The sequence below is a fragment of the Ammodytes marinus genome (assembly GCF_949987685.1).
Source record: "Ammodytes marinus genome assembly, chromosome: 13".
In the NCBI taxonomy this organism is placed as follows: domain Eukaryota; kingdom Metazoa; phylum Chordata; class Actinopteri; order Uranoscopiformes; family Ammodytidae; genus Ammodytes; species Ammodytes marinus.
Genome location: NC_137217.1, coordinates 17,947,807 through 17,968,869, shown reverse-complemented (window position 1 = coordinate 17,968,869; position 21,063 = coordinate 17,947,807). Strand labels below are relative to the sequence as shown.

At 38.1% G+C, this 21,063-nt stretch overlaps 2 protein-coding genes across 2 annotated transcripts; one reads left to right on the top strand and one right to left on the bottom strand.

The window, feature by feature from the left end:
* Positions 1 to 421: 421 nt before the first annotated feature.
* On the bottom strand, positions 422 to 2,747 carry LOC307259620 (uncharacterized protein; the record flags this gene model as incomplete). Its single annotated transcript, XM_080039560.1, has 5 exons — positions 422 to 520; positions 643 to 750; positions 858 to 914; positions 1,055 to 1,174; positions 2,592 to 2,747. The coding sequence occupies 5 exons, from the start codon at positions 2,745 to 2,747 to the stop codon at positions 422 to 424; spliced, it is 540 nt and encodes a 179-aa protein (XP_079895686.1).
* A 7,782-nt stretch (positions 2,748 to 10,529) lies between these two features.
* On the top strand, positions 10,530 to 20,428 carry ptdss1a (phosphatidylserine synthase 1a). The gene is made up of 13 exons (XM_080038784.1): positions 10,530 to 10,836; positions 11,388 to 11,479; positions 11,853 to 11,897; positions 11,998 to 12,122; positions 12,247 to 12,405; positions 12,553 to 12,704; positions 13,462 to 13,603; positions 14,783 to 14,895; positions 16,343 to 16,408; positions 16,558 to 16,657; positions 17,461 to 17,529; positions 18,460 to 18,526; positions 18,720 to 20,428. The coding sequence occupies exons 1-13, from the start codon at positions 10,655 to 10,657 to the stop codon at positions 18,812 to 18,814; spliced, it is 1,407 nt and encodes a 468-aa protein (XP_079894910.1). The 5' UTR covers positions 10,530 to 10,654; the 3' UTR covers positions 18,815 to 20,428.
* The last annotated feature ends 635 nt before the right edge of the window (positions 20,429 to 21,063 follow it).

Sequence of the window (21,063 nt, the reverse complement as noted above, 5' to 3'; positions counted from 1 at the left end):
CAGGGATGGGTTTAAAACCACACACACACACAGCCAGCCTCTGCTTGCCTGAGCAGTGCTATGAGACCCACTGCTGCCGTTACAGAAAAAGAGGCATAGGTGAAAGAGAATAAAGAAGTTTTTTTTTTTTCACGTGCGAAAAGCTGACATTCGTTTACCACAAGCCTTGTATTCTCAGTTCTCAAGTCAAACATCATACGCAGACCACAGCCCGGGCTGTTAAGCATGGGGTTTTCATCTCCAATATAGGAAATCAACATAGAAGACAAAACCACATATGGTGTAGCTGTAGCCTACAAGAAAACGTAAGACCATTCATTGCCTAATATAGTCACTTAACTTAATTTTTAAGCTTTAATACACTGCCCCGGTCCTCATAATAATCAAACAGATTTCCTCTCAAATAATTTCTTCAGCTTGATCATGTAGATTTGGCACGTTTCTCTTTGATAAACCAGAAGCAGAGGACTGCAGAGAGAAGAACCTCCAGCCCTAACACACACAGTTCCAGCACCTCCATCTGTTAAAAGAAAACATGAAAGATAATCACAAATATGCATTAGTTTCATGTCATTAACAATCTATCACTACATAAGTAGTTTGAAGGGTTGCTTTTCTTTCATATTCTTCACATGTTCTTACCCTCAAATGCTGATCATTTTCTTGAGTCCAGTGAGACAGGTCGACACATATGAGAGAAGCTGCAACTGCGGCCACAATAATACAGCCACAGTTGATCACGAGGGACACCTGGGACACGAGCCATACATACATGCATCCATTAATTACTGTTACTGAATTTATTCAACTAATAATCACCTTCACAGACTGTAAGGGGTTTTGTTAACAGCACTTACAGGTACAAATTCCGGATATTTGAACAACAAGTTGGACACAACTCCAGCAATGATGAACTGTAGAGGAGACAAGTAGAAACTTGGAGCCCACTAAAGTATGTACACAGTTTAAATTCAAAAGAGACAAGGTGGTAACTCAGTTTATAGGTTTAATCTGCTTTACTGTAACTAGTGCAAGAGATTTTAGAGAGACTTACGAGTGCTCCAGTCAGTTGGGAAACTCTGAACAGAGTAAAAAGCGACTGTTGCATCTCCTGGGTTAGAGCAAAAACGATTCCCACTCCAACACTGAGGACACCGCTCACCATCTGCAGGGACTGACCCAGGAACAGAGACAAATGAATGATACATGCCGGGGAAAAAAAGTTGTATTTAGGATTTGTATCAGCAAGTCGTTTTTGTACAATCCTCCCCATATTATAGGATTCATTTTATAATCTCAACTTCATTTCCATCAAATAAACACTATAATACAGTAAATGCACATGTACTGGAGTGCACAAATGCCTGAAAGTGTATGAATTCCTGCATGTAGTTAAAAGTGTATACACACAATTATTATTATTATTTCATGCATGTATCTCAGCGAGAATGATAATGGTAATATATTTTAGATCTCACATTGATTAATGAGTTGACAATGGGTTTAGACATGCATCATGCATGAATCTCATTCCAATTTGGTTGTCCTTACTGGAAATTAAATTACCCACTAAAGAAATATGTAGTATCAGCATGCATCATAGGCCTAGAGCGTGTTACATTAATGTTTGTAACATTAATATACAGCAAAATAAATTTAATTTATTTTCATCTTAATCCTAGTAGCCTAAATCCACAAAAAAAAAACAGTTCTTCTACCTATGAGAATGATGTACACATAGACAGGATTATATGAAACTTCAGCCTTCACACCGACAAGCTAGAACACCACAAACCCTCCCAAAGCAAACATTTCCTGTTGCTGCAGTGCTGACCAAACCTGCAAAATGGGTACAAGTTATTGTGGCCAGCGCTCCTTACTGTGCCTCTTATCGGTCGGTGTCGTTTTGCATTAACTGTGTTGTAAATATTTAATCACCCAGTGAAAGCGAGGAAACAGTAACAGACTGTGATCAGTAATGCCTGAACTTGAGTCTTTACAAAGTAGTATTATTATGGTAACACTTAACAATAAGGGTACATTAATGAACTGTTTGTTAATGCTAAGTTAATGCTTGTAAGGGTTATTTAATGGGTAGAAAATGCCTATTAAGTAAGTGTTAATGCTTAGTTATTTACAGTTAGTTAATGCTTCGTTTATGTTTATTAAGCATTTACTAAGCATTTATTAACATTTAGGTAATGCTTAGTAAATTATTATTAAGCCTTTATAAAGCATTTGCTAACAGGTAATTAATGTGTTAAAGTGTTACCATAATTATTGAAAATACATTTTTTTTTGTTCTTGAAAAAAACACTATCTTAGTTCCTTTTTCTAATACTTTACTATTAAAATGTATGAAGCAATTACACTCACACACAATAGATGAATAACTACTGCAAACTATCAGGATTATTTAACAACAAAATGGGTTACAGTTATAGGATACCACCATGAATGACATTTGAACCAACACCTCTGAATCTTACAGGAATACAAATTGTTTGGTTGTTGCATTGGATTGCTTGATACTAATCTCATTTTGTGTTGACTTTTCTAGCATATCCTGGGCATTTTCATCACTTATTTACCCCCAGCACAGCAGGTTGTTTCTGCAAAAGGTCGTGCAGCGGCCCTTTGTCGTCCGGCACGAGCTCAGTAGCTTTGTAAAGAAGTTTCATCAGCGGCTCTCTGTTTGGCTCCTGGTCATCTCCATGGATATCCATGTCAGGGTCTGCACAGGCCATGGTCCTTCCCTGATCTGGAGGGATGATAGTTTTTCTTGTGGTGTAAAAAAGTATAATGATTTAAAAATATATGTACTATGTGTTCTTCAATTTTTACTGGGAATCATTCTCTTTTGATCTTAACATTAACAGTATAATGCAACGGTTTAACTTCACTTACTAAGTCATTTTGTGGAACTATTGTGGAATAATTTGTACATATAAAATACAGAGTAACTGGAAAATGCATTTTCTACACAAAAACAAATGCACGTGAAATCAGCAACCTGGACTGGTGAAGGAGTATGAAGATTTGAATAAGTTGGAAAAGGTCAAATTAGTATGAATAGGGTTGTTTTTTTTCCCCTGTTGCACTTGATTAAGTAGTAGGCTAATACACTCTGCAGGGGTCTGTTTTCCTTGTATATGTGGTTGAGATAAAATATTGTAGTTTCTCCTGAGCAAAAAGTGACGATACAGTAGCCTAAATTAAATCACAATGAAGCTTTTGTCCTAAAAGATTTTTCATTGTGTTGCTAAATTATGTAAAGTAAAGTCAATTGTATTTATGTATCCCAGTTTGATCAATACAAATCGGCTTAATGGTGCTTAGCTATCTGTACATCATTTACAAGACACCTGCTGTCCTCCGGTCCTTGATTGAGAAAAAAAATCCCTAAAACCCTTTCAACAGGGAAAGATGGAAGAAACAGAAGAAGGATTCATCTCCCGGAACAGGCAGATATACAATGGCTTTCATGTGAGAAGAACAGATCAACAAAAATATCCCAGGATGAAAACGATTTCATGACAAAATGAAGGATTTGGATATTTATAGACATTTGCTAAATCAGAATTACAGGGCTTATAATTAAGCATCACTGGCTTTTCAAGATGAATAAATATACAGTTGACGATTTGTGTAAGTACGGATAAAAAGTGGATAATTATTAATCATATTTAAACTTCACATAATAATTCATTAGGATTCACATTTATTTATTTTGTCATATTTGAATTTCTTCGAGCAATATCAAATAAGTCAAATGTAATTCTCAATCAATGATACTAAATATTTCATTGTTCATCAGATGACAAGTTTAACATGTACACACACATCCAATTCAGTACAGACACAAGACAACTTTGAGAAGCTCACAAATGTAACTGCTATTCTATTACAAAGACAAAAAATGTCTAAATACATAAAGATCTTAGATTGGGATTCTTACCACGTTTGGCTTGAGCAGTATCTTTTTCACATTCTGCATCTCTGTCAACCAAGGGGCTCGCTCGTCATGATTTCTACTTCCCTGCAAATACTTTGAAAGATGAGGTCACCTCACGCCTCAACTTCCTCACTTTGTCAGTCTTCTCTATAATCATCATGTTTAACTCTCAGTGTCTTAAGATGTATGTTATGTCTGATGTAAGAAAACAATAAAACATTTCTATCAATGTATGTACACAAAGAAAAAATATCTTAGCAAGTTTCAACATTTATTTATGTTTCCCAAATTTCAAAAGTCTACACACAAGCATTTTGTGGCTTTGTGTGAGAGAGACATGGGGTGGAGGGGAGGGTAAGAGAAAGAGAGTAAGTGACAAAGACAAATTGGCCAGCCAGGTCATTTCCTTGTCAAACTCATTCGACAAAGCAGAGCATTTCGGGCCTGAATTACAATAGGAAAAGATAAAAAAAAAAAACAGGTATGTTACCTTTACTGGAAACCTCAGTGATAGCTCACCACTGTGATACAAACTGCTTTTCCATTCTCGTCTTTAATTTTGTCCACAGGAGAATGAAGAAGACGTTTGTGTGTGACGGATCAATGATCATCACCATCCCCATTGGGAGTCTTAAGGATGCCAGAGAGGGTCAACTCATGCCGGAGAAATTCCAGTGTGTGTACAGAGACTCCTTCAAGGTCTTTGCATTCAGGGGAAAACCTAAACCTCTCGGCGTAAGTTGATCTGTTCTCTTACACAGGTAGTGTGACTACTGTCAGGATCTCAAAATTCATTTTCAATTTGTGGGCCTATGCTCAGATGTGGCTTCATTTTACATACAAAAAAATGCACCTTTTTTAATATGCAGTGTTTTCTCTTTTTATTCATCAGGCAGCGCAAGCCATTGCTGGTGTGTTCATCCTCACTCTCGGCCTGATTTTTAGTCAGACAGGGCTCACCTTGTTCTGCACTGTGCCCAATGTTGTGGTAAATACAATTTAAATGTGTATTTGCTGATATTTTGTAATGGGGAACAACAATATAGCCTTAACTACGCATCTGTTCTTATACTTCCTTTTGCTGCCGTGACATTTCAATTTCCCCTATGTGAAGTCTGAGTTTATCTATTGATATTCTGCAATAATTTGCAAAAAATTTACACATTCTATCAATATCTTAGTTTGTTGTCTCTGGGATGCTGTCCTATGCTGCCGGACAATATCCAAACATGCATGTGGTAAGCTGAAAATTAAGTTTTTGTTATATTATATATATATATATATATATATATATATATATATATATATATATATATATATATATATATATATATATATATATATATATATATATATATATATATATATATATATATATATATATATATATATATATATATATATACTGTATATAGTGGTGTGCAACTTAGGCATGTCTTATCAAAAGTCTTTTACAATTGAACTTCAGTAGCTAACCTGACCTTTAAATGGCACAAAGTTAATCATGGGTATAACATTTCTATAAAATGTTTTGCAGTTGCAAAATTATAATTTGTACAATAAGCATAAGTACATCAGCTTGCAAACGCTTCCTGTAGTCAGCTTAGACTCTTTGAGTTCTTGCTTTGCCCTGTAACTTTTCCCCATTCTTCATGGGAGAACACCTCTAGCTTAGCAATGTTCCTGGGCGTCCATGCACACCGGGCACATTCGAGGTCACTCTACAGATTTTCAGTAATACTCAAGTTTGGGGACCTTTGTGGCCCTTCCAATTACCTATTTTGGCCTTAAAATTAATTTTTTTCTTGGTCTTCCAAATCTTGCCTTGACTTCAACGGTTCCAGTTATCTTCCTTTCAGTGCAACTAGGTTGTTAAAGCGTTGAGCGAGGGAGAGAACTATCATGATACTGACATCCTTGGACAACTGTTTAGGGGGACCTTGGTTGTCAACAGCCATACTGTAGAAGGCATCAAGTTTTATGTAGTCCAGTATGGAAATTCACATGACTCATTAAAACCCTGACAAGTAAATCACCTTTGGCTGCCCTTAGCAGTCATTGTTGTCAACATTTAAAAAATAATAATCCTAAAGGTCACAAGAGCCTATTCACATTTATTTATTACATTTTATTTTAAAACGCTTAAAAAAATAAAAAGTAATCTTTCTTGAAAATGTAAAGAAATGTTGCATGTTCAACTTTGTACCCTTTAGAGGTCAGGGTTGCTTCTGGTGCCTTTGCTATTCATTGTTTAAAGTATTGTGATTAGGGGTGAACACTACAGTATTTTGCACAACATTTGCAGTATAACTCAAGCATTGCGACATGGTATAACACATTTACCTCCATACATGAGTAAAGTTTTAAGTATGTTTAAATGTTGTTTGTTAGTCTTCTTAACTGTAAATTGGCACCAATAATGTTTATTTGGTGATGAATGATTGTCACAAAAAAGACATTCATTATTAGATTATGAAACCGAGATATGTCTCCAAAAAAGAACATTTGGATTTTATTTATATTTTTCGCCTGCATTACGCCTGCATAATTACTCCCCTTTCGCCTTACAGACAAAGCTTTCGTTCTCTGTGAACATCGTTGGATTCTTCTGGTCGATCGTAGCAGTTTTTCTCTGTGCATGCCGGTTTAATGCCATGCCAGAATACTTGCAAAATGTCAAAGTAAAGCAGCACTATATTTCTCATATATTATAATTGATTCATTAAGTAACTCCTGGGGCTCTTTGAAAGACAAAGACAATATGTTTTTAGCTCCACAACTATCTGTATCTGAACTGAACTGTATCTTTTCTGTCATAGGTCAATAATGGAGTAATTGGACTGATCCTGAGTCTGCTGGTTGTTGAAATGTTAACAGCCCTCTTCTTGATCTACTGGTTGAGTAAAGCTGTGTGCAGAGACAATTTCAACACTTTGGTATGTTTTTTTCTTTGGCAAAGCAATATACTGAAACAGGAATATGGTTATCTGTAATTAATCATGGTTGTTCTGTTTTCCACAGCCTATCATACTGCTGAAACAGGGAGACTAAATTTCCCCCACAAAAATCAACAACCAACCACCTATTCACATGGTACTAATATCTAGTATCTCAACATACAAAGAACGATACATTAACTATTGATTGCGCTGTCTCCACAGCAATCGTGTTTTATAAATTCCTTTTATTTTGTTGTGTGGCAGTGGCACATCGTTTAAACTGTCCCCTTTATGGTTGTAAAGATAATCTTAGTGAAAGCTGTTGCAAATTGTGGTTTAATGCTGCTTGAATACCGGGTTGCATAATGAATATTGATTGTTCTGATACCCTGCTGTAAATAAAACGTTAATCACTTTCATCATAAGACTTGATTGCATTGCTTTTAAAGTGTGTATCCATAAAGTATTTTGAATTTCTATACTTTAAAAAAAAAGTTTTTTAATTGTTTCCCCCGCATATTGATAAAAAAAATGTAACTTTGTTTTTGGGAAAATAAAGTTGATCATATTGTTTGTTTAGCGTAATCTGTTTTTTTGTAACACTTGACTGGGCTTTGGACAATGATGATAAACAATTAAACATAATTACAGGTTTCAAATTCAGCAAAATATGAAAATGATCCCCCCAAAAAATTTACATTTATAGGGGGGGGAAAGTGTAACACATTTTGTTGTACTTTAAACTAAATGTTTTATGAACTCATAAGATATGATGACAAAGTGGATAAAAATGTATGTGAGCACACAACACTGCTTTTAGAAAGAACAAGTCAGTATTTCCATTGTGCTCTACTAACAAAAGATTGAAAGAAAATAACTCCTATGCAAAATAAAAGTTTTTAGGCACTTTTGGAAACCTAATTTCATCCAGGCTCTTATTCAATCAAACTTACCCTTACACTAGGGTAGAGGTTAGGTACTCGTGTAGCCTAGAAATCGTGCTTTTTGAAATTATAATTCTTAAAACCTGTGTAGTATAGGTGACTCTTGATATACTGAAATCGGGCAGATTAGGTCTATTTGTGAAATAACTTTTCAAGTCAAGTCAATTCAACTTTATTATCAATTTCTGCAAAATGTGCCAGAAATACAGAGGAATCGAAAATACTTTTCTCTCAGACCCACATATACAAAAGGATAAAACAAGATAAGAAATATATAAAATACATGCATTCTAAATAGTGCAAAAAGTAAGGCAAAACCAAACGGTATACAAAGGTGAATACACTTAAATGTGCAGAACATTATTTCTGGTTGCCGCAAGAAGGATGGAGCGCAGTCGTGGGTCAGATCAGCTGCTGAGGGATATTGGTGTTGAATGCTGAACAAAGGTCTATGAACAGCATTCTGACTGACATGAGTTTTTGGTGTCCAGGCGGGTAAATGCTGGGTGACGAGCAGAAGAGATAGCATCATCTGTGAATCTGTTACCTTGGTATTTAAACTGGTAAGGGTCCATAGTGGAGGGGAGGATGGATTTGATGTGAGACATGGCTATAGCCTTTCAAAGCACTTCATGAAGATGGGGGTCAGTGCAGCAGGACGACAGCCATTGAAAGTGGATGGTGAGGGCTTCTTTGGAACAGGTATGATGGTGGTGGCTTTAAAGCACGACAAAACAACAGCCTTACTCAGAGGCTGTGCTCAACTAAACTCTCTCTGTACTTCTTTCCTAAACCACCATAAATAACATTAAGGATACATCTTTTGAATATGGCTGTCTATAATGGGGGAAATTCTGCTGCTAATCAGCTAATGGCAGATGACAGGGACACCTGCTGGGGGCTGCGGATGTTTTTGAAGTCAGTGACATGTGAAGCCAGGAGCGGCCACATGGGGGGGATAAACTCCCACCAGATCCTGCCCTTTTCTTCTCCAAAATGTACGGATGAACGCAAGATACACAGATTAATATATCTAAGACATTACAAAAAGTTATTGAGAAGGTAGGGAAGATTTTGTTAAATGTTCAGGAAATGTAGCCCAATAAATAGACACCGGTAGTAGGATAATAGATAATCAAACTGTCTGTTACAGAGAATACACAATGTGTTTGCACTATCTTTATCGATTTTTGAAGTGTATACGCCTATATGGCATGTACATAAGTAGAATAGTTGGTCCACCCTTCTTCTGATATAAAAAGACACAGTCTGACTGACAGATGGAGAGAGGAAGAAATTAGAGAAAAAATGGGGATAAAAAGAGACTGATTAAATGGCAGAAGGATAGTTAAATTAAACCTACAGTTGTATTATAGCTATATGGCAGATAATTGGCTAAATTGTATATATTTCATGTACAGTATTCTATTTGGTCAACTTTACATTTTTATTTTGCATTTTATTACATTTACTTTATATTAAGGCCTTTATGGTGCTTATCTTTACACTTTTTATCTGCTCTGTGCCCTTGCACTACTTTTGTGTTTATTTGTGTCTCAGGTGGCTCTCTTCTTCTTTTTTTTATTATTGCATTGATGAGAGGAGCCTGGTATTTAAGAATTTCATTGCCAATGACTCCTGCCCTAATTGTTATGCATATGTCATATGACATATAAACATCTTGAATCTACACTGTCTTACTCTTTGCAATGTGCATTTATAGCCTATACAATATTGGGTAACACTTTACTATAAGGGTACATTAATTAACTGTGAGTTAATGCTTAGTTAATGCCATAAATAGTTAGTTAGCCCAATACATAGGCTAGTTAATTATTATTATCGCATTAACTAACTGTTATTGCTTAGTTAGTAACAGTACGTTTTTAGCTGAGTAGCCTAAGCATTATAGGCCTATGCTTTGTTAACTGTGCTTAGTTAAACCTAAGCATTAAACATTAACTAAGCAGTTAACAATGACTAGTTAATGCTTAATAAATGTTTATCAAGCATTAACTAAGCATTAACTAACGGTCAATTAATTTGCCCTTATTGTTAAGTGTTACCCAATATTGTAGCCTAGTCTATTTATTCTCTAGGTATCCTGCCTATATCTTTTTTATTCAATCATAAATCACAATAGGACTATTTCTTCTTTTATTTGTGTTTATCTGTATCTCAAAAACTGTTACCTTTTGTATTTTCTGAATGTATAACTTAAACCTACATAATGTATGCTGACCTACTAGCATACTTTTTCCAATTTAAAATGTAGCCTAATTGAAATAAGATTGTGAATAAAGTTCTGTGAGGGAAAAAAGTCCTTTAGCTCTAGCTATTAAATTAGGCTTACATTGAGGGGGTGCAGAGTGAGTAGACTTGCCTGTATTTTGCCTGTCTTTTAAATATTAATTTGGGGTATTATACGGTAGAGGTTGAAGTCAGACTGTTTATATTGCGTCAGAGTCCTTGCCTGGAGGTCAGAGCTAAAAACAATCATATCGGCACATGATGCCGCGGGGCATGTGAACTCTTTCCGCATTGGGACACTCCCTTACAAACATATAGCTTCTGGCTAAACCAATCAAAATCAAAAGTGCAAACAGTTTCCCCGAAAACTATCTTCCACAGTTTTAACACTCTGTTTCTCTTTTCGCGACGAGTTTTATTCCAATTTGGAGGAGATATAGCGTAGTCTCTTTTTTTACATTTATTCTAGGTGTTTCCTGTTTGTTGTGTGCTGGCCGTGGTGACTTTCTCCTACTGCTGTGAGCAGCTGCCTTCTCCTGCTGCAGCTCCCCTCACTGCGTTCATCTATGGCGTTTATGTACGGCAGGTCTCATACCTTGAGCAAAGATGATGTGAACTACAGGATGCATTTCCGTATGATAAACGAGCAGCAGGTTGAGGATATCACCATCGAGTTCTTCTACCGGCCGCACACTATAACGCTGCTGACATGCACGGTGCTCAGCCTGATGTATTTCGCCTTCACACGGTGAGTTGTCCTCCGCGGCTAGCGTTAGCTCACGGGGTTAGCTTAGCTGCATATCGCCTAGTGATGCTCTGACAGAGAGCCAGGTACAACAGGGGGTTAGCTAGCTCCAAGCTTCCATTTACCGGGGGTTCTGACCGAAAAAAAACCCATCACATCCGTGTTTAAAGCACGAGAATAACCTCCTCGGTGACGGCTGCCCCCCAACTCGTTTATGTTAATACCATGAGTGTTGTGCTATAACGTTAGTCAAGTGATCAGAGCACTCTTTCCTGTGCTGACATTAGCTACAACAATGTTACTAGCAAGGAAATGAGTAGGAACGTCAAATAATATCTGCTCCAGAAAACACACATTTCTCCCCACAAGTACTGAAATGTAAACCTCATATGTTTTTGATAGTAACATGTTGAGACGTGAGGATATGAGAAACATTCAAATCACTACTGGTCCAGGTCCACACCTCTTCGTAAAATGGGCTGTTGAACTCATAGCAGTCTCAGTGCTGATATTAACTGTTTGTTGGGATATTATCTGTCTTCCCCTGTCTGCAGAGATGATGGAAACCCTGACAGCAATCTTTGGGTGGGGCTCATCCTGGTCATCTCATTTTTCCTGGTCATCAGTGTTTTGGCATTTCCTAACGGTAAGCAAAAAAAGAAATAAGGGACCCTGGATTCTGTGTTCAGTCAAGTGTGTTTAGAAAGCCCTTGGACTGAAGTTGCTCTGGGACAGAAATATGTAAGCAGTGCACAGCAAATAATAATGGACTGCTTTGCATTGCACACACATAATGAAGAAGATAGAAACGGATGGCTCTTCCTCATAGCCATAAATCATATGCTACCACTGGGCATGAGGAAGAGAAAGTGTCCCGGGTCTTAAATCTTATATGTGAAACAATAACACAATATAAAATGTATTAAATAGTTTTGAGACAATGAGAAACCTGTGTAAATTCCATCACTTGTTATAGATTATATATATTTGACATAGTATCTTTATGTGCCCCACTCCAGGACCATTCACCAGACCACATCCAGCCATATGGCGAATAGTTTTTGGTGAGTATTGCCAAAACTGTTAATGGGCAAAAAAAAAAACAGTTTCCAATTTGCAACTTAGATTTCCTTTCCTAATGTCATGTGTTTCTGCTGTTTTAAGGTCTGAGTGTCCTCTACTTCCTCTTCCTGGTTTTCATCATCTTCCTCAACTGGAATCAGGTGAAGCAGCTAATGTTCTGGTTGGACCCAAACCTCCGTTATGCCAAGAGAGAGGCAGACGTAATGGTGAGTGATGTGGGCTCATGAAGAAAAAGATTTTCAAAAGTTGATTTGCATGCACCGGTTGCCTTCATTACCAGGGGGGGTTATCAATCACTCGTCATGATGATGCCTGCGCTGGTCTCTACAGGAATATGCTGTGAACTGCCATGTCATCACCTGGGAGAGGATCCTGAGCCATTTTGACATTTTTGCATTCAGCCATTTCTGGGGCTGGGGTATGAAGGCCCTGCTCATTCGAAGCTATGGCCTCTGCTGGACCATCAGTATTACCTGGGAGCTAACAGAGGTTAGGAAGTGGTTTTTGATGTTTTTTTTTGTCAATCTCAATCTTTTAATATAACATTTATTTAATATTATTTTAGGCTGGAAATTAAATCGTATTTCCACTCTGATGTAGACTATCTATACTATTCTTATCTCCCCTTCCCCGCAGCTGTTCTTCATGCATCTGCTGCCTAACTTTGCCGAGTGCTGGTGGGACCAGGTGATTTTGGACATTCTGCTGTGTAATGGAGGAGGCATCTGGCTTGGCATGACTGTCTGCCGCTTTTTGGAGATGAGGACTTACCACTGGGCCAGTATTAAGTATGACACATTTACTACAACTGAACTTTGTTAATAATTCTATTCAGGTTGGTGCTAATCCATAGTCTGTGCCAACAGCAAGACTTTTAAAGTTGGATTATCTAAATAATTTATCGACTATGAAGAGGGAGGCAGAGATTAAGGTCTGGTGCATGCATTCCATGGGATCAGCCATGAGTCAGTAACAATACGTCTAATATAGTGGCAGAAGAAGATTATCAGCCTTAATTTAAACAGAAAAATAAAATCTAACTTCAAGGAGGATATCACAAGCTAAATATTTTAAATGTATTTGTTTGGCCTTTATGCTTTATGCCTTCTTACGTACAATTGAAAAAGTTGTGAACACAATGAAAGATGTATTGTATAAACCTCCTTGTGTGTCTTAACATTTGATTAACCTGTGTGTACTATTGGAGGAAAGCACTACGTATATACAGTTCAATTCAGAATAAGTACGACATGTGAATTCAGGTGAGCTCTATGTAACTGGCCAAATTTACTAATTACATTTATTATGTACTATTTTGTAACATCGTGAGAAAGACATTTTAGATAAGAGATTTAGAATCTCAAGATGCACAAATTGCTGTTCTGAAATACGATCGCACAAGTTTGTCAAGAAGGATTGGACTTGAATAATTAACACGATGGCATTATTTTTCGTCCGGGTTTTTTTCTCCAACACTAACATAATACTTATTGTAAATCTATCTGTGTGTCTTTGTCATCCTTCTCCTGTGTATTTCCCATCTAGGGACATCCACACCACCACGGGCAAGATCAAAAGAGCCGCGTTACAGTTCACCCCTGCAAGCTGGACATACGTACGCTGGCTGGACCCAAAGTCTTCCCTGCAGCGAGTGATGGGAGTCTATCTCTTCATGATCATCTGGCAGGTGGGTCCGCAAAAAATAAATAAAAATCTTCTCTCTACATCCTACTGTAACTAGAGTGCTGACTAGTCGGGGATCATCCGAGGGCTCCGTGTGCTAAGTCCAGGCTAATTTAATTGCCTCCTGCGTTGTTGTAATCTAAAACCTGTCTCACATGGATCCATATAATGGACGAGCGTCCTGCTGTCTACACATTAACAGCTAATCCCATAAGAGGAAAAACCCAGGATGGATGACTTGGAAGCACATTTTAGGTAATGAGAAAACCATGAATGAAGAAATTGAGTAAGTGCCATTGCTCTCCACTGGAGTCAACTGTGGCTGCCATATTTCTAGCTACTGGCTGCCATAGCGATGAAAGCTGCAGTTTAACTTCATTTTTGTGTGGCGATGAAAACAACATTTTCCTCCCCTCTCCTTCACAGTTCCCAACTCTCTGGAGGCTTTAAATAGTAATTACCAATCTTTGAGAATTAGTTGAAGAGAAGGGAGACGGCTCGGCTCTGCTCATCAGCATGGTGACACTTTAGCTACTCTTCAGTGGGTTCAACCACACAGGCTCTGGGCCAAATTAGAGAATAACACGACAGCAGGCCTCCCTCTCATTATCCTCCGGTGCGGATGAGAGGGACTTGGACAAAGTGTCCCCCTAGAATGAAATGCCAATTTGTGAATCCAAGTGTGACTTGGATTGAAAGAGGATCTTTGTTCGTAAATGTCCTTACCTCAACTCAAAATGTTTGAATTACATTTTATTTTATTTTTTTATCTATATACGGTAGATGGCCACACGATGTGATGCTGATAGCTTTTAAGGGCGGTAAAGACTATTCACACTCATATTGGGTGAACATGACAGGAACTGTAGCCCTTTCCATACATACAGTACATTTACATCAGCAGCATCACATTTGGATATACATTTTTTGGCTATAAATATTTGAAACCAAACAACAAATATAAATACTTTCTTTTATTACATTTAACTCCTATTTATTCTGGTACAATGTATAAAATCTGCTTATGCTCCTCATCATTTCAAACCCAATGTGCTTGCTTAAGGCGCCACAACAACAGGAATGTGCGTCTATCCTACTGCTTTTCTTGTATGAAAGATGCTATACAAAGTTCAGTATCATTATTATTTATTTTCTTCTGTCTGTTTTCTCTCTTTCTCCCTAGCTGACAGAGTTAAACACATTCTTCCTCAAGCACATTTTTGTCTTTCCTGCAAGCCACGCTCTCAGCTGGTGTCGGATCCTATTTGTTGGTATCATCACTGCTCCAACAGTGAGGTAAAAGGACAACTTTTTTCAGAAGGGAAATTATGCCTTGAAACTGATAGATTTTGTTAGGGATATTTTACATTGTTGCATTCTTATATCCAGTTTGTTCTTTTGTCAATGTGACCTTTAAAGGTCACATATTATGCTAAATGCACTTTTTAAATGTGTTCTAACATATCCATGGGTCCACGGTGTGCCTAGAGACTGCCAAAATATAAAAAAAAATAACAATCTCTCCTTTTCTCACTCTCCCCCTTTCTGAAACCCCCACCCCTCCCCCCAATATACTCCAGTCAGAATTCTCGCCGACTATTACGACTATAATAGTCGGCACAGCCACATCCCCATATTTTCTTTATATGTCCATGCTTCCCCCCCAGAAACGTCCACCGTGCAGTACTCTATGATAACCCCACCCCCCCATTTCTTATTGGTCCACGGCCCCGAGATCCGATGGAAAATTTTCCGAGCGACAGCCATGTTGTTTTCCCCGCTAAGCGACAAGATGCCCTTAGTACAGCCTGAATGTTAAATACACCAACACAGAATGCTTTTGCTCATACTCCACTAATTTATCTTAACCACAGCAGTCTATTAATGCCTCGTTTTTAATAACACAACGGATAGGAAGCTACCTGTGCTTTTTTGTAAACGGTGAAACTAAAATAATAGTTTTTATTGGTAGTTTTGCCTGACTGGTGTATAGATATTAGCTTTGGGACAAGCAACCAGCTTTTGCTCATAACACGCTGTTTATATTCCTCACAGCAGTCTGAAAATTACTCGTTTTTAACATGACAAAGGATGGGAAGATATTCCTGTAGAAATCACACTTTGAAGCTACTGTTTTCACTGGTTTAAATCGTCTGAGTCTTATTTTTAGCATTAGCGCCCATGTAGCTTCGGTTGTAGCACCAAGTTTTGCTCCTAATACACTAATTTAGCTTTCCCCTTGCAGTCTAATAATGACTCGTTTTTAACATGACAAAGGATGGGAAGATATTCATGTAGAAATCAAACTTTGAAGCTACTGTTTTCACTGGTTTTAATCATGTCAGGTCATGTCAAATTGTTCAAAGAATGGCTTAGCTCCGGGTAAACACTGTGTTCGCAGTCACGCAGTGTCTCTCTAGTATCGCGAGAGCACGGCAGAGACGGTGGGAGAGCCCCATGGACATATAAAGAAAGCCCGGCAGAGAGGTGGGAGGGGTCAGCCAGATCGCACAAATATAGGTCATCCTGAGACCAGAGGACAATCAGGGTATACAGGCTTGCTACAATAAATGATCTGAATGGGTTTTTCAGCAAACATCTAAAAAAATAAGTATTAGGGACTACTTAGACCATATAAAATTGACAGCAAAGTGCATAATATGTGAGCTTTAAAGTAAGGCGAGTTACTGATTGGAACCGCTTAAGTTTGCTAACTTTTTTTTTGTTTTGTTTTTGGCTTTAGACAGTATTATGCGTACCTTACAGACACACAGTGCAAGAGAGTTGGGACCCAGTGCTGGGTGTTTGGGTAAGTAAAACTTAAATCATAGCCCTGACTCAAGTTATTTGTTCTGTTTTTTTTTCAAGAAATACCTTTTCCTGTGAAATTGAACTTTTACTGCATGTGGGATAGATGTTTAAGTTTTGTGTGTTGGTTTTTCTCCCCCTTATTCACAGGGCAATAGCATTTCTGGAGGCCTTGGCGTGTATTAAGTTCGGAGCTGACTTGTTCTCAAAAACACAGGGACTCTACGTTCTCCTCTGGCTACTGTGTTTGGTAAGATCAGCCCACAGTACTGTTGCATATGTGTCTAAATGAATTACTTTGGTCTTTTGCGATTAGTAGATGGCTCATCGTTAGGGGTGGTGACAAAAAAACGATTAATGTCAAAATCACAAAAATAATATAAAAAAATCATCATTTCTGTTCAAGTGTTGCATTCATGCATACAACTTGATTGCAGTCCATGGTGTGTGTGTCTGTGTGTTTGCTTGTTTTCGCGCACCCACGTTCTGGGGGATTGTTAATATCCTGGGCCAGCCATAACGTTAGAGCCACGACTAGTGCAGATCAGGTGGAATACGTGGCAGGTAATTCCGCGCATGCGCTAACTGCGTAAAATTAATCATACTGCGTAAGCGCGTTAATTTTGAAAGTCTAATATATTTACAGTACAGTATTATATATATTTTGTATATTTATGAAAATAGATAAGACATGGGCTTTAATTTGCTTTCATGCCATAATTGGCCACAACGCCTCTTAGCACACAGTGGACAAGGGCAGATCCTGTAATCCTTCTTTAAACTGAATCGAGAAATAGATTTTGAATTGGGATCATGACCCGAAGAATTGGTATCGAATGGAATAGTGGGATTCCAAAATATTCACAACCCTACTCATCCTGCTTTAGAGTAAATAAAATCATGTGCCTTAACTTTGCTGGCAAGAAAACCATTATACTTCATACACCTCTTTCTGATTTTAACATAGAACACATTCATTTAAAGACATCAAAAACTGTCCATGACTTTTCTTGAATCTTCGAACAGTCTCTTGTCTGTTTTTTGTGCTTTTAGGCCTTCATTACATTCCTGTGCCTGTATGGAATGGTTGGGTTTGCTGAAATTTATGGTCCAAAAGGAAAGGTATGTGTATTGCTTGCAATTTAATAAGTGTACAGTATGTTGAAAAGTTGTGTGATATAGTTAACAGAAAGTAACAAATGTTAGTCCCAGTTTCTAATTTGAACCTTTTCAGTGATGTATTGAAATTATTTTAGTATAACTAGTTATATAAGAATGTTTTCTTTTCAAACCATAAGGCTATGATTGTTTACAGACCCCTTTTAGATATCCATTTAGTTGTGAAAATATATGGAATATAATATTATATATACTGTATATATATTTATAATACGATGGAACATATATACCATTCCTAAATTGCACGTTTCGCAAAGCCATACTATCCTGAACGCTACTGACTGGCTCACATACACATGCAGAGCCCATGCTGGGCATAATGCGGTAAGTCTCCGCTCATCCGCAATGGAGAATGAAGGCGGGTGAAACGCAGACAGTTCCACTGTAGGCTGACTCCACCACCTTAGGCACAAAACCTGGATAGGGCCATAGACAGACCTTACATACCCCCGTGGTGTGATTGGAGCTTCCGTAGTATGTCACGCCCAAGGCAATTCCCATATTGAAACACAATTATTAGAAAAAAAAACATAATTTCTGTAAAAAAAACTCAAACTCATATCTAGTTCCCCCTGAGGAGATACTACTACAGGGTAAGGGGGTTATCCTTTATGCACCCACTTATATAACGGACACCTATGTCTGAATGGCAGCATTTCTTCAACAGAAAGGTAAAACCAGAAGTGCAATTTGTTCCATATAATAAGAATCAGCTGACTTACTATTAGTGAATATGAGCTTTAAGACCTGTTCCACTTTAAAGATTCTTATCATTCAGTGCACCACGAACGCTGCACACATTTAGCTTCTGTATGTTCCCTGTCCAGTATATGGTATGCGTATAATGTGTCTGACCCTCTTCCCCTCTCACAGGGCCTCTCCGAATGTGACGACAATTATTACACGGAATCTGCTGACAATGCGTTTGAAGAATTTACAGGTACAGCGTCTTTTCTGTAATTTATCAACAATTAATTTTTTTCAAAAGCTCATAAAAAAATGCATTCATCCTCAACTAATCCTGTATAGTGCCGACCCCTAGTGTTGGGAATGGTGTTACATTCCTATTGAATATGTGCAACATTTCAGTAACATCTGTTTGTAAGCTGTTTCAACCCTTATGTTTATGTCAGGAGAGGCAGAGATGGATGATGACAGCCCTACAACCAGGCGTCGAGGGAAGGGCTTGGGAAACACCAATTCCGTCAACGGCCTGGACAGCCAGTAGGCGTTGGAGCCAGAGGCTGGTGAGCGACTCCTGAACTCACTCCAAGGAGCCAGGTGTGAAGGATCACAGGCGGAGAAGGGGGTTAAAGATACAGTACAACCACCGCCCTGGTGTAATTCTAGGCTGTTCTCAAGCCCCCACAACACACAGTAAAGGGAGTGGAGACAGGAGAGACGAGGTGGATCAACAGATCCATGCAATGTTATTAGGAGTACACGCAGTCTTGGACTACAGAGATGCACACTTAACTGTGTGCTGTGGTAGTCATACAAACATCACCTCCTAAAACCACTAATAGTGTGTGTGTGTGTGTGTGTGTGTGTGTGTGTGTGTGTGTGTGTGTGTGTGTGTGTGTGTGTGTGTGTGTGTGTGTGTGTGTGTGTGTGTGTGTGTGTGTGTGTGTGTGTGTGTGTGTGTGTGTGTGTGTGTGTGAGGTGGCAATAAAAAAACCCTGCCGATTCTAGATGTGACCGCATGATCATTTTAGCCGATGAACTATAATTTACAAACATTTATCCTACGATACAGTATATAATTGATGGTTAATGTACATTTGACTGGCTTACACTAGCCTTAACTCCAGTATCTTGGGTCAACGCATTTCCATGTTAAAGCCATGTATGTAGAATTTATCACATGAATAGGACTATCTATGTTTATATAGCACGGAAAGGCTATAGTCTTTCTATTCGCATTGTTCATTGATTGTCTATTTACATCATAGATTGTTCACACTTGTTTCGTGAGCTTGAATGTGGGCAGGATTTCAATGCAAGAAAGCTTTAGCTTAGTAGGATCTTGGACTGAGGTTTATGTTTGTCCTGGAACAAAGCAAAGCACACAGTTGAAGCACTTTTCCGAATGTTTTCTTCCAAATACTGTACATTTTGTAATGTTGAAGTATTTTGTGATCATTTTGACTTTGAGTGAATTTACTCTGCTGTCCATCTGTGGCTGCTATCATTTTTTTTTTTTTTTTTTTTTTTTTTTTAACTGTACTGATAACAGACGGCAGTTTTAAAAATTCCTGCATGTGTAGTCAGGCTGTACCTGTCTGTGCGCAGGTGGCTTTGTTAAACTGTCAAACTTCTTGTTATTGCATATATGCATTTGCATGGCTGTGTCAAATCAAGTCTTTAGTAGAAAAATGTGAAATAAGACTACTCGACAGATCTTTATATTACACCACAAACCAAGATGCCAGTATTGTCATTTTCTATGTCTTTCACTGTCAGTGTAACATTTTAATTTACCCTCTTGTGCCTGTTTGTGTGTTCTTTTTTTATTTTTAGCTTTTTCTCGGTTTGTACCTAAGACTAAAATGGGGCTTTTTGTGTTATTTGAGTGCTTTATTGAAGGTTTCTTTTCATTTGCTCTTTTAAAGCATAATCTCGCTACAGATATATCTATCATAATCCTCGACAATCCAGACTTTGACCTCTGTGGAATCATGGACCAGGCTCCCGTGCTGCAGTAGATACGATAAAAATGGTTCATTGTCTCTGGATTTAGATGTCATCTGCCAAAAGCAATTCCTTTGAGAATGACTTGTGCTGTTCTTTTTCACTGTGAAATTATGAAACATATTAAAAAAGTTTTACATTTCCTCTTAAACTATTTGTGAGTTGCTGGTATTTTCCCTTATTGTATTTTTACAGTTACACTGCATTCACACCGTACTCAATAATATAAATGCATTAAATCACTCATTAAATAAATCCATTTTGCCATAACATAGATGGAGGCTGTTTGAAAACACGACAATAGGAAATCATGGATGACCTTGCTCGACCCCTATAGAATGCCCTGCTGCAGCAAAGCAGTGCCAGATTGGCTGACTCAAGCTCTGCCCGTCTTGGATCAGATTTCACTCGGTCTGCAGTGCACGCCATGAAACTCAGACTAAAATAGCTGCCTCGTGCTGACCTATAACAAGATGCTTTTCAAGGTACTGTTGATGCTCTTCTGGAAAAGAACATCAAATTATTTGATATGTCCTAAATATGAGCCGTATATTAGCAATGTTGTAGAAGTCCTGAGCTGTCTGTGTTTGGCTCTTACCACTAAAGTCTCCCAACTTTTAACGTTTGTTTCCAGAAGACGGCAGCAGAGAGCCTCAGTGTGTGTGCAAAAAATGTCACGTGATCCCTTGGGGCCTAAAGCACAGGAAGCGAGTGTGTTGACACAAATATAGCAGTGGTGCTCTGCTTCTATACTAGCCCTCTCTCTTCATCATTCACTCCATCTCA

What these genes read in the sequence shown, in the direction of transcription:
- ptdss1a (XM_080038784.1), top strand. Translation starts at nt 10,655, where the DNA reads ATGGCGTTTATGTACGGCAGGTCTCATACCTTGAGCAAAGATGATGTG. An exon ending in ATGTATTTCGCCTTCACACG is followed by an intron (nt 10,837 to 11,387) that starts GTGAGTTGTCCT and finishes CCCTGTCTGCAG; the next exon opens with AGATGATGGAAACCCTGACA. An exon ending in TGTTTTGGCATTTCCTAACG is followed by an intron (nt 11,480 to 11,852) that starts GTAAGCAAAAAA and finishes GCCCCACTCCAG; the next exon opens with GACCATTCACCAGACCACAT.